The 13589-nt window shown below is 43.0% G+C and overlaps 2 protein-coding genes and 2 pseudogenes across 5 annotated transcripts; 2 read left to right on the top strand and 2 right to left on the bottom strand.

Annotated features, from left to right (window-relative positions):
• Window positions 1-815: 815 nt before the first annotated feature.
• Window positions 816-4357, bottom strand: LOC141842060 (uncharacterized). Of its 4 annotated transcripts, none has more exons than XM_074730279.1 (5): window positions 4112-4357; window positions 2974-2977; window positions 2043-2586; window positions 1257-1531; window positions 816-1176 (listed from the first exon to the last, which is right to left on the bottom strand). In XM_074730279.1, the coding sequence occupies exons 1-5, from the start codon at window positions 4230-4232 to the stop codon at window positions 1011-1013; spliced, it is 1110 nt and encodes a 369-aa protein (XP_074586380.1). In that variant the 5' UTR covers window positions 4233-4357; the 3' UTR covers window positions 816-1010. The 4 variants fall into 4 exon arrangements, with proteins under 4 accessions (XP_074586380.1, XP_074586377.1, XP_074586376.1 ...); XM_074730276.1 differs by lacking the exons at window positions 2974-2977; window positions 4112-4357 and adding exons at window positions 2701-2854; window positions 3894-4095; XM_074730275.1 differs by lacking the exons at window positions 2974-2977; window positions 4112-4357 and adding an exon at window positions 3894-4095.
• An 863-nt stretch (window positions 4358-5220) lies between these two features.
• On the bottom strand, window positions 5221-7505 carry LOC141842132 (protein SOSEKI 5-like; annotated as a pseudogene).
• A 1890-nt stretch (window positions 7506-9395) lies between these two features.
• LOC141842324 (putative RNA-binding protein ARP1) lies at window positions 9396-10799 on the top strand. Its single transcript, XM_074730533.1, has 6 exons — window positions 9396-9569; window positions 9645-9807; window positions 9914-10061; window positions 10268-10307; window positions 10387-10636; window positions 10762-10799. Exons 1-6 carry the CDS (start codon window positions 9396-9398, stop codon window positions 10797-10799), a joined length of 813 nt encoding a protein of 270 aa, XP_074586634.1.
• Window positions 10800-12553: 1754 nt separating this feature from the next.
• Window positions 12554-13307, top strand: LOC141837796 (uncharacterized; annotated as a pseudogene).
• The last annotated feature ends 282 nt before the right edge of the window (window positions 13308-13589 follow it).

Genomic DNA, 13589 nt, shown 5'->3' with positions numbered 1-13589 from the left:
GAACGCGTTAACATTAAAAAAATAAAAATAAAAAGCACGGGCCCACCTATTAACGCGTTCAGAACTCTGAATGCGTTCAACACCTCACTCCTCTCTCACTCCTCCCTCACTCTTCCACGTCCTTCCTTCGCTCCTCCACGTCTCCTATTAACGCCCGATTAACAGCGCGTTGCGGATGCTCTAACAATCATTAATTAAATTAATTCTGGTCAAAATAAGACGATCGAATTATTTCAAAAATATAAATGAATGTCAATAACCTATTAAGCTTAGCTTAAGTGAGCTTTTGGACTAGTTTAACTAGTTGAAGAGAGAATTAATCGATCAAATCATTTTCATGACACCGTTCAAAAGAAACACTTTAAGCTTACTTTGACCCATCTTTTCTTCTGTAAAAGGTGGAATCCACCATCTTAGCGATCCCACACGATCGACCCCACGACTATCTGTGAAGAGATAAATCGAGAAACTGTAATTGATCACGACGCAGGAGAGTATTGCTTGACTTCGCTAGAATTCGAACCCTTGTCCTCTTCTATAAGTATGCAACTTAACTATGCTTCGGGACTTATTTTGATCAATCTTGAAGAATAACTGAAGGAATAACTCGAGTTATTATTTTTTCACGGATCGTTGTAAAGCACTAGCTCTCCATTTCGTATTATATAATTTCTAATCAGGGCAGTCATAGGAAAACAGAGCTGTAGTAACAAATGAGTTATCATAAAATATATTGAGTTTAAATATGTATACTTTGACAGTATTTTCAAACCGATGTTAAACAAGAAGGCAACCCGAAATTCATGAGAGGCTACTGAACCAAGGACATCATTCTTAAACAAGCAACTCGATTGGTAGTTTCTGATACATCCAATTTACCATAGTATTTTCGTCTTTGATCCACAAAAATAGCACTCGATCCGCAAAAAAGCACATTCAAACAACACGAAACGTGTATCCGGCTTATTCATATACAAAGATGAGGAATGCCCTATTAAGATCAAGAGCAATCATGTAACCTCAGTTACAGATGATATATTGACTTTTGCAAGCGCCTCCACTAAGAAGCTGCCTCCACATTTTGCATCTTGGTTGTTGACTGCATACTCTGCACCTTCAGTGCTGGATTTGCCATACTCCTTCAACACTAATCTACTGTTCCTAGGAGTCTGCAATCTGAAAAAAAAAACAAGTTTCGATCTTAATGGAATAAATTCTGCATGGTATGTAATTATGAAATTTAAACCAGAATAAACCTGGCGTTGAAGGATTCAGTCTTATAGCTGGTCAGACTCCTATTTGCAGTTCTTCTATCATTGTTACTTCCTCGAGCTGACCTGGCCCTGTGCTTGTTGTTATAATTTTTCCTTGCTTTGGGAAGTTGATGGTGATTCTTCTTCACAGTGTGCGATAGTAAGGTGCATGGTGGATCATAAACATCAGGAGCCCATTTCACATGTAACTTGAGGTTCGATGGTGAACCATGCTGTGCACGACTTCCCTTCATGGCAGAAATATACTTTGGGGGCACCTGGAGTAGCAGTCCAATAAAAACATCAAGGAGAAGTATGAAATTTGCAAACATGAACGTGTATCACCATATGGCCATCCCACTATAGAAATTATAATCCAATGAAAGTAGCACCAAGGCTTGCGATTTGCAAGTTGCAACTAATATGGTCATATTTTATATAAATAGCAGCAGATCATTTTGTAGACATGAATCTGCAGCATTTATGCAGAGATTGCAAATGTCTTTTTTGGAGTAATACCAATTAAGGCAGTTCAATCCATATGAAAAATTATAATGAACTTGTTTTCCTACTAAAATATCTTCTTTATGGGCAAAAAAATTCACACGTAATAAAAAATTGGTTTTTTTTTTTACCTTCAACAATAAGCTAGCATATCCAACAGCATCTAGATGTCTAGAATGTGACACTCAAAAAATAACAAATTTGTATGATCTTTCGCAAGTAAAACTTCAGCATTACAATCCAACCAAAGAATTTTAGATACAATTTAGAGTATCAGGAACTCACAGGAAGAGATATTGATCTTTCATATGTAGGATTAGACTTTGTGGAAGAACACTGATTTTCGAATTCAGTGCTTGGTAGGCCACAAGCACCACCTATAGAAAGGTCACTGTCATCAGCCACCAGTGGCAAAGGAAATGTTGCAGATTTAGCCAAGGCCTTCGGTTTCTTTGCATTCCAGTCAGTAGGAAGACATAAAACTTGGTGAGTTTCTGTCTTCTTGGATTCAAGTACGTTCTCATCTGAAGTCAAATGACTCAAATCACAAAGAGATAACTGCGCTTGAGGATCATTAATTGACAGAACCAAAGCATGAGTGCCATCAACCTCGTGGATGGCTATCTTGTTCTCATTACAGATAGAAGCAACATTTGGAACCCCTAGCTTTGTGATACTGGCAGTCTGATTATTATTCAAACAAGCACAAGCTTCTATCATTACATGTGATTTCTCACAGCTGACACAGTATTCATGCAAGCAAGTCGTAGTTTCACATAGTGTATCCAAACAAGAGAAACTTCCCATGAAGCTGCTAGTGTATGAAGATCTGCCAAGGGTTAATACAATTGATTTCTCATACAATGAACACTATTTTTGTAAATAAAGTCAAGCATTGATGAATTTTAACTCATCCTAGTCTATTGGGTAGACATGATAATACCGTGACACAAGTTCCCGGTGCAAGATTTTGATGATGCACTTATCATCAAGTGCGTAGTTTAATAATACTGAAAAGGCTCAAACATGTTTGGTCAAAAGGCATTGAAGTTACTGTGTCCATTTCGTTTTAACAATTTTAGACAATCTCTTTAATCCTGCAACACAAATGTCCTAAGATCTAGGCACACATGCAATGAACACAGTTATAGTATTGCTAAAGTAAGCAAGCATGCCAGGGGTGTTAACTATTTTTCTGAAAGAAAACATTACTAACATATCTAGCAGCAAGACCAAAGTTGTAATAATCATATGCAAGTTAAGATATATATTTGATCAGGAATTTTAGAGTTAAGATAAACAAAAATCAGGCTTAAACAAACTAACACAACTGAGCTAGACAAGACATCTCCAGCATACACCTAATTGATTAAAAGTCGGATGCTAATAAGTAAAAACATCTTAACATTTATATGAATACATAAATTAATTGTATGGATAAAACCATGCCTAACCAAGCAAAAGCAAAATTGAGATGAAAGGTAATTATTCCCCTGTAATTTGTAAAGCTTCGGCATCCATACAATTTTTACTTAAATCAGATAGAACGCTACATAGTGGATGACTAAACAAAGAAAAGTAACAAACTAATTCATAAGAGCATGAGTTTACCTTATCATCCAACATACCAGATGTAAATCACACAAAAAAAGTGTCCTAAAGATCCTGATTGAGTATGCCTAAAGTACATCTCAACTCTGTCATGAACAAATGATAATTCCATACTTTCTCACTTGGCTGTACTATGCGCAAGCCAAAAATAATCTTATTATCAAGTAACTGAGTAGTAAAGCATATCCACAGTTCCAATATGCAAAAGCTTATTAATCTGGAAGCTACAATATCCCTCTCCTTGCATAAAGTCATTGTTTGGTTTTGACTCAAAAACCAAAACATGTACTAGATTTTGTTGTTAAAAGGTACCCCAGCAGTCTGACAAAGCAGCTACAATGGATAGGGAAAAAAACAACTTCTTGAAAAATAGAATTTAGCGGAAGGCAGAAGCCTGCTGATCGTATAAGTTAAACAATAGCAACGAGGGCACTGGACAGATCCAAAAAAGAAAGGAACTGTAACAACCACAAAGACGGTATCTTTCTCTGAGACAAGCGAAAATTGACAAATATCATCAGTTACCTCAGTCCGAAAAGACGCTACACCGGATCAAACAAATCCCCAACACAGATATCGGCGCCGACGACCAACACAGGAAAAGATCGCAGAATATCGGAGAAATCCCTAAGGTCGAAGGAAGGAAAAGGGAGAGAGATCCCGGACGAGTAGAGACAGGAAATGAAAAGGAGATCCAGGAAACCGCAACGACGGGATGGGGATGTATCACTGAGTCAGATTACCGCGCCGACTCCATTTCTCGAGTTGTTTGAGGCGATGGGAGCAAGAAGCACCGTCGAACGAGGTAATCGATGGGATCATGGCGGCGCGTCGAGGAAGGCGCCCTCCGATCACCGAAGGCATGGTCGATGCCCGCGGAGGCAACGCAAGAACCCTCAGATCGAGATCAAAATAGCCCCTTTCCGATATGCTCCGATCTAAATTAACCTCTCCGACGGCGAGACGAAAAAGGCAAAGATCGAAACGTAACCAAAGGGCAAGCGAAAACCTCTCACATGGGAAAGAGGAATCGTAGTGTACCACCGGCAATAGGGGGTTTTGCGCCCATGTCACCGACACGTAGCTCTTGGGAATAGGCCAACGCGATGGATACGCCAAAATCACATGCACTCTAAAGCAAGTATATTGATTAATAATTAATCATATTTTAATTACTATTTACATCTAGCTAGCTAGATTAAAATATTTAAATAAATAAATAAATATATAGTTGTATTTTTGAAAGTATGTGAAATTTAAATAGGACCATGATTTTATTTTAAAATATTTTAATCTATCTTGAAGTTTTGTGTTTTTAAAAGCATTGACATTTAAATTTGTTGTATTTTTTATTATTTTAACATGGTCTAGTCCTTTAAACATTTTTGACTTAACTTAAACATTTCAAAATCTAAAAATAAATAAATATTTATTTTTTAAAACATAAATGATTTAATTACATTTATTTATTTATAAAACATTTTAGCTCTGTTCTAATTCAGATTAAAACTCTTAAATATATCTAATAACTTTGATAATAATAATAATAATATCTAAATTTCTTAGATTTCTAGAAAATATAAATACGGTCTTAATTTTCTTTGGCTCCCAGCAAACTTATAATTTTGTTGCTATATAATAAATTATAAAAAGTAGTACTTCAATAGATATAATGGCAGCTACCAGTACAACTGTAGAAGACAAGCATACATTGACTTGTGCCTCGTCCGAAGTCCTAGTCCACTGCGATCTGTCAAACGAACCAAAACGGAGGGCTAAACACGTAAAGGGAAAGAGACAAGTCGATAAAAATTGAGCTTCTCAACGAACATAAAAAGGATTCAGTGCCATTTCTTTCTGCACGCAAAGAGAGGTTTTGGAGAAGCAAATAACATTCAACTTTCCTGGAATTCCTCCCTCGGCCGCTTAACTACGTGCCTTAATCATCAAGGCAAAAGAAAGAAAGCTTTCTTCCTCGGTCGCAGAAAGACTAAGTAGTATATGTTTCTTTGGGTCTTTTCAGACTGACTTTGTTCTGCTTACGTTTAGCTTGGGAAACTATTCTTCTTCCTCGGGCTCATTGTTAATCCATTTGCTTCCGAGAGAGCTGGCTTCGTGCTTCCTTGAAATGCATTTTGGCACGGGCGCCCTCGATTTCCTTCCCTGCGAGCTCCAGCTTCGAGCTCCTGCAAACATCGCAGGCTAATCTTTTAGCATAATGCCATATATATAAATCGAAAGCTTAATGAACAGTGTCAGCTACTCAGCTGTTTTCACTCAAAGAGAAGGAAGGAGTCAATGATAAGAGAACAATGCAAGGCAACATTTGAGTAGATGTGCATTCAGAGATGCATTAAGAGAGGCTTGCTTGCCGGGTGTTGCAGCAAGGAATGTAGCTAAATGGACTCGACTGTAGTAATTGCAACTCTTCTTTACCGAGCAGAGCAAGAGCAAATGGCTGTGTTTCAGAAGACCAGAGTGCTGCTGCAAAGGAATGTGTGACAGTATCTCTATCGACCAAGGGAACCGGTTAGGCTCGGCTCTTCTTTGCCAAATAGAGTAAAAAGGCTGCTCTGCTTTTACCACCCCCATGAACAGGAATTCCTAACAGAGCTATAGTACACACCTTCTAGCTGAGAGGTCAGCTTCAGCATCTCTGCCATAGCCAACTATTCGATGGATTAAAAATCACATGCATTGTTTACGATTGAAAACAATTCGGGTCTAAAGACAAGTGCATATTCAATCAAGATCAAGGAAACATTCATTCATGCAAACATATTTCAATATATTTTGTTGATCAAAAAAGATGCAGGCAAATGTTTGGTAGTGTTGTTGAGAACAAAAAGGAAGAACCTTGCGATAGTTTACCTGCTGGCATTGTAGGAAGAGGACCTTTTCAGGCCTGGGAGCTCGTCTCGGCCATAACCCGCCTTCTTGGTTTCGATTAAGCTCCCGCTAAAGTACTCTTTGTCGTCCATCCTCATGGCTGCCATGCCGTTGCCGTCGATGAATCCGTCCGTATCCTTCTTGCCTCCCTGCTTGCTCCGTGCTGAAGTCTGCGCCGTCGCCGACAGCACGTGGTGGTCCTTGGTGTTGATGGAGCCGCACGATAGAAGGTTCATTAGCACGGACGACGCTCGCATCCGCCCGCTCGCGTATGTCACCGCCGTCCTCCCCTGGCCGTCGGACACCAGCGGCGACGGCAGTGATGGCACGGCCGTCCGCCTTGATTAGCTTCTCCAGAGTCTCCGAACTCGACGACGACAGCGGAGGTGAGATATCCTCCCGCTCCAGCTCCGTGGTCGGTGGGCCCTCTTCTTCCGCCCTCGGGACTGCCGGTCGCCGCCTGCTCCTCCCGTCGTCTGTCTGCGTCGACGCGTCGGCCGCCTTGGCGCCGGCCTCGGCCGTCAGGTTGGTCTTATAGACCTTGTATTCGTTGAGGTCGAAGGAGCTCCAGGGCGCCCTCTTGCTTCTAATCTGCAAGCTCTCGAAATGGTGGTGCACGGATTTGGGAATCTGCAGCTGCTTCTCGGAGGCACGAAATGCCGCACCGTCTTCCTGGAAGCTGGGACAGGCGAGGGGTTGGAAGAGCTCAGAACCCTTGAGAACGTACTCATGGCCATGCGTAGGGTGGATCAGATCACCCTCGGTGAGGTCGTGCCACACGAACCCATTCTTGTAGCTCCTGAAACAAACATTCTCAATCCAATAAGAAGACGAAACCAAAATCAGCGTAGCAAATCGATTCAACCACACCTTTTCGAAGACCATGAATACAAATTAGTCATCCCCTTGCCTCTGAGGAAGTTGAGGCGGTCGATCACATCTAGAAATTAAACAACAAATCGCATGTAGAAAAGAAAAATGCAAAGAACAAGCAGCAAAAAATTGGAGCTTTCAATGGATTAGGCGGAGACCATGGAGCATACCTCGGAGGTAGAGGCCGTCGGCGGAGGAGAGAGTGACCTCCATGAAGTGGGGGTGCTCCAACTGGCCACTGCGGGATAGATAGTAAACGACAGAGACCTTCCTGGGCTTAGGCTCCTTCCAGACCTTGGTCCTCTCGGGGCTCGTGTCCTGATCCCTCCATTGCCTCAGGGGCTCCATCCTCCCGCGCGAGGAAGCCAGCGCCATCGTGCTTGCTGTTGCAAGATGGAGCAAGGCTCGATGAGTTCGGAGGTCGAACAGAGGAGGGTAGGCTTCTTCCTTTTACCAGGCGATAGCTTGGGAACAAGACAGAGGGTGCAGAGAGAGTCAGAGAAGTAGAAGTAGTAGAAGAAGAAGACGAAGAAGACGTGAAGTGTGAGGGAGAGAGGAAGGCGGAGGGAGAGCACGTGTCGTGGACTCACGAGTTGCAAGGACGACCAAGATGTGGAAGCCTTGGTGGGTCAAACAAATTCTCTCATCCTGCAAAGCGATTTAATCTGGAATTTCTGTTGCGATTAACATTCTTCAGTGAATTCATTGTCCAGTCTAATGATTCTCCAGGAGGAGGAAGAAGAAGAAGATGAAGAAGAAGCCATTTTGCTTACGTGTTGACTCGAGAAGCGTTGACGTCACCATTTCCTCTTCCATAATGCTCGGGCCAGCTCGAGCCCAGGCCCAAGCCCTATTCGGCTAAGCATATGTGTTTGATTTTTTAAATAATAAATAAATAATAAAAATGTTTAAAAGTACAAAATTTTAAATACTCTGACGTCAGCCTACTAAGTGCGCGTATCTTGAGTTTTTATAGGTTGGCCAAATTACCATTTTACCCTTGAGGCGGGAGGGTCTATTGCATTTTTAAAATATTCGGGGAGTTTATGAAAACAAATTGCCTTTAAGTTGTAGAATATTCATAATCATTGGCTTTAAATTGTTCTACAAACGTTTTTTTTTGTCGAACTAAATTCTTTTTCAACAAAAAAAAATCTCATCCTTAATAAATTTCTCAAACAGTTATATAAGTAAAAAATTAATTTTGAATGTTGCACTTTAAAATTTAAAATAAAATAGGTTAAATAAAACCCCATGAGTAGGCTCTCGTGGCACCGATCAGGCTCCGGGCTACCGCCTTGATAGACATGTAACCATTTCTTCTATAAAGATAGAATTCGTCACTTTAATGACTCTACACGATCAGTCTCACGACTATTTATGAAGAAGTAAATCGAGAAATTGCATAAATGCACCATTTCTATCTATTTGCCAGCTGCACCAAATGCATGCCAACTAGGGTTGATCATCAAAAACAAAAAGTGAGATCACGTACTACTCTGCTCATTGCAAACTGCTACACCACCACCACCATCGCCACATGCTATTTGTTTCCCCTTGTTTGATTTCAGTATCATGCATGCCGTCGTCCCTCGACCAGCTCACTCGTCAGGGATTCCAGCTAATTCATCCGCAATCTGCTATTCCCTTACATTTCACTGGATTCGTCCGTCCAATACTGCTAACTCTGAATCCATTAATTTAGCTGCTCTACAGTTGTCCATGTCACACACATCGAAATTAGAAGGCGAATACGAATAGAACACGAAAGGAATCTGAAGAACTGGATTCGTGGGATAATAGTTTGCCCTCGTTGTCGTTTTCCATCACGTAGCGTGATCTTTGGTAGGGGAGATGGAGGAGGAAACTGTTACGGATGTTGGACCGCATTACAGTTCATCTCGGGGTATCTTCCACGTGCAATCGGGGACCGGGATTCCTCTCCCGAGCAGACCTGGCCTTCACGGAGCGAGCTTCTGGAGTGGCGCCCGCTATTCGATGGGGAACAGAAGAGCTGCATCGACGAGGGGAAGAGAAGAAGAGCCGTACGTCGCGGCGTTAATTTTCTGTTTTTTGCTGGCTTAATTCGTGGAGTCCAATTACGATCGAGGAGAGCACGTTGATAGCTGTCCGCTCTGCTTTTATATCATCCACTTTCTAAACACATTAACATACAGTCTTCGTCCTCCTCTTCCTCGTCATTCTCTCACCATAATCCCTCTTCGGTTGCTTGCTTTCTTGTTCTGCTGCCTTCCTCGTTTGGTGATGGGGCAGCAGTACTACTTCGGCGACACGACGCTCACCAAGGTGTTCGTCGGCGGGCTCGCGTGGGAGATGCAGGAGGAGGCGCTTCGCGAGCACTTCGAGAAGTACGGGGAGATCCTCGAAGCCGTCATCATTTCGGACAAGATCTCTGGCCGATCCAAGGGTTACGGCTTCGTAAGTTTCCGCAATGGCCGATATATCCAAAAGTTTGAAGTTTGCTTACGTGAGTGTTTGCGAAATGGCATATAGGTGACGTTCAAGGAAGCAGAGTCGGCGAAGAAGGCTTGCGAGGACGCGACGCCGGTGATCGACGGCCGCCGAGCGAATTGCAACCTGGCCTCCCTAGGAGCCAAGCGCGGAGGCGTCGGAATCCGACACTCTCCTCCCTCCACTCCGGCACCGTTCCCGCCTGGTACAGAGCCGTGGACGCATTCCCTTCTCCTGTTCCTTACTCTGGTTTTGAGTCCGTGGAAGTTACTAATTTAGTGACAAAAATGTGATCTCTGTTTACGAGAAAGGCATGGCGGTGGGATCGAGAGTCGCTTCGCCAGCGCCGCCGGCTGCGCAGTGGTACTACCCCAACCCCTCGGGAACTCCGCCTCCACCATTTCAGCTGCACCAGTACCACCACGGCCTCCTCCCCTTCTACTCCACCTCCGCCTACGCGTAAGTCTCTCCGCCCTCACAGTCTGCAGTTCGCCGATGGAGCCGGTGGTGGCGGAGGAATAAACGCCGCCTGGCGCCGTCTCCGGCGCGCGGGACCCATCCACGCACATGCGACAGCTCTGTCGAGTGCCATCTCATGGACATGCACGTCACGTGCTACGCACATGCCACTGTCGTAACTAAGTCGTCTTTCTAATCATGTGCAGGTACTCGCCGAATTACACGACGGACTTCGGTATCAACTCGGTAAATCTTAACACGCTTCTCCTACTTGTTTGTTTAAATTCCAATGAACATCGAAGAAATGACATGAATTGGGTTGCAGAAGCTGAGCTCGAGTGGTGGGGTAGGATTCTACCATGGGCACTTCTCTTACCCAGCAGCAGCAGCACAAGGAGGAGGAATGGCAGCTGCTGCTCATGGAATGCTGCCGATGTACCCTTTATTCCACTGGCATCCTCACCAATCTCAGGGCATGACACTTCCTACAGGTCACTTCTTCCCTTCCTCAGCAACTGCTGCCATCCCCACCGTCGTCTCCACCAAGCCTACTGCAATCCCTCCTCCTGCCACTGGTACACCATTCTTTCTTTTCTGAGAATATTGTTCAGTCCCAGTTTTAGAGGAAACCGAACGTCACACAAAATTTACTTGCAAAAGGCTGTACTGAAGCACCATTGCATCATTGATACCCTAATAGTTTGTGTCGCAGTGGAACAAGTCAAAGGAGCCAACTGATTGCATGGTCGAGGAATGGTCCGAGACAGGGTGAAAAGATAAAGATGCAAACTCGTTGATTGATTATTCTATTAGAATTTGGGGATTCTTTGATGACTCTCTAACCTGCATCACATAGATATGCACAATCTGTAACAAGGCAATTTTTGTTTACCAACTCATTCTTTATGGTAAAACTTTATCAGCAACTGTCTTTTATAGCTCTGTGGTTTGCCTGCCTCATTTGTCGAAAGTAAAGGTTTTGCATTGTATGTAGTCCAGAACCATAATGCCAGCACAAACCTGTCTTTTTTTTCTCTCTCCCATGGATTGCATCCATCCTCTAGCTGCATAGGTTGCAGCAGAGATAAGTGGAAGAGAAAGTATTGTGATTTGAATTGCTGAAATTGAGGCAAATTGTATGAATTTGCTTTTGAGTTGGGTCTATGAGTTTTGAGTTTTTCCATTTGGGTTGGGGTCTCTTCGTCCCTTGAGCGGTGCTTACTCTCGTGGAGAAGAGAGGACAGGAAAGCACATGCCTCACCGATTTCAAGAGGAAAGGAACTCATTCAATGGAGAACAAACGTGAATGTGACAGAACTACAAGACCATGTCGAGAAAAAACAAGGAGCAAAAGGCAGGCAATTTGGCTCTTTGCTTGCCTTTTATTGTTCTTTACTGATCCCTCATTCCATGCATGAATGAAACTGATTCGGATTCCGCAAGGATCACGCGCTCAGATCAATGCCTTCCTCCTCGACCCGTGAAAACTAAAAAGCTTGCCGTCTCGTCTCATGTCTTCTTCTTGCAACTTGGCACTGTTCTCTTTCTGGCACGCTGGATTTTAAATTCACTGCTGGTGCTCTGGTTTGGGCAGACGGCAATCTGCTGCAAATCCGTGTCTCAAAATTTAGCCATTTGATCAATTTGGCTTGCTTTGTTCACTTGTTTGATCCATCAAACTCGTACTTAGCTTGTGCAATCCAGCGGGCTTGTTTGTCCCCATTTGATACCGTTGAATCCATTAAATTGTATACTGTATGTTTGCCATGGCATGCCAGAGCTTTTATTTATCAGTTGACTTTGTTGTTCATCTCATGTAGCTTAGTTTTAATGGAGGTTAGGAAATTGATAAACAGAAAGTGTCATTCATTGCAAATATTACCTTGTAAATCATTCACAGTCCATCCCTGTAAACATTACCTCAGTGAGTGGCCCCGATGCTTCAACCTCAAGCCAAGCCAGTGACACTCATCATGATTCATTACTGCTGTCTGTGATCTGTCATTTGAGCTGGAGAAAAATAAGCTGCATATGGCAGGGTAATGAGAGTCGATCAGATTCAGAATTGGGAAATCCAAACATTGAAAATTTTATGCAAGTGGCCAGTGATCGCTGATCATTTTGATCTAATCTAAAGCAGTAGTGATCAATATGGAGAACACCAATGGGAGGAAATGCACTAAGATATGCATCGATCATGTGTGCTCTTCGCTCGATGGTCGGTCCTCCACAAACATACAATTCTAGGGGTTTCACGTAAACCACAAAGAGATGAAAGTTAGTAAATGCTGGTGGTCCAAATTTTTGGTGCGTAAGAGAAAAACAACACTACTGGAGTGAGGAAGCTCACAGGTCCACCTACAGCTTACATTAGCAATTAATAAATCTCTGTCCTGCACACTTCCCTTCCACCGTTGGGATGAGAATGTCGAGGGTTGAACCACTGTTTACTACTATAAATCACTCGATCAGCCAAGTGAATCCTGATCAAAATGCTCGCTTGAAATAGGAAATACAGGAAGCTGACCGAGCTTCTGAAGGAGAAAATGGAAGATGATAAATCAAGGACGATTGACTGTTTGAGAGGGAGGCTGTTGGCCGAGAGAGTGGCTTCAAAGGCTGCTAAGGAGGAAGCAGATAAGTTAGCCAAAAGGGCAAGTGCTATCTGAACACCACCAAGAAAAGCAACTCTTATCTTTTGATTCTTCTTCTTCTTCTTTTCCCTTATATATCTTCATGTTTCTGCAGTTGCAAGAGCTGGAGGGAAAGCTTGCTGAAGAGATCAAATGCAGAGACAGAGCTGAAAGGAAGCTCAAGAAAGCTATAAAGAAATTGGAATCTATCAGCGTACTGGGTGGCAATCGCCAAATGGAAATGCCTCTGAGTTCTGTCAGTTCTTCGTCCTCGCAATGCATTTCTGGTCGAGTGAATTCCGATGCGGGTCGATGTGGTCTGCAAGATGTCGAAATGAGGCCTTGTTCTTTGGGGTCAGAGGATCCTATCAGGGGCGAGGATGCCTCTGGGAGTTCAATGGGTGAATCAGCTCATCGAGTGGTTTCTCAAGATGACAATAAGCTGGCACTTGTTCCAGTAGGAGAGCAACTGGTCGATACCAAGGACGACGTGCAGGGTGTTCTTCTGGCACTAAGAAACGCCAAAGAGCAATTGATTCAGTCATTAAGGATGAGTGCTGAAATTTATCCTTCAAAGGATTACTTCGCTTATCAGAGAATTAAACTGCCATAGATCGACTGTCTTCTGCAGCATTTCCTATTAAATGGGAGTCGAAAGATTTGGCTGATTGTAAATCGCGTGTTGACTTTTTTTCTCCGGAGAGAATGGTTTTTTTGGCGATTTATTATTATCGAACTTTTGATACATGCCATCTCAACGATCCTCGTGCCGCTGTTATAGCCAGTCACAGACCTCCACCTCACCGATCCGCGTGAATAAAATTTTAATCAAATCTATCCGTCCATCTCAACGCGATCAACGGATGCAGTCATCTCAAATCCGCTCCGAACGTAT

Source organism: Curcuma longa, chromosome 11 (genome assembly GCF_044706935.1).
Source record: "Curcuma longa cultivar G26 ecotype Majalengka, Jawa Barat chromosome 11, ITB_CL_G26_1.1, whole genome shotgun sequence".
NCBI lineage: Eukaryota > Viridiplantae > Streptophyta > Magnoliopsida > Zingiberales > Zingiberaceae > Curcuma > Curcuma longa.
The sequence above is the reverse complement of the archived record's forward strand: the minus strand, read 5'-3'. Positions and strand labels throughout refer to the sequence as shown.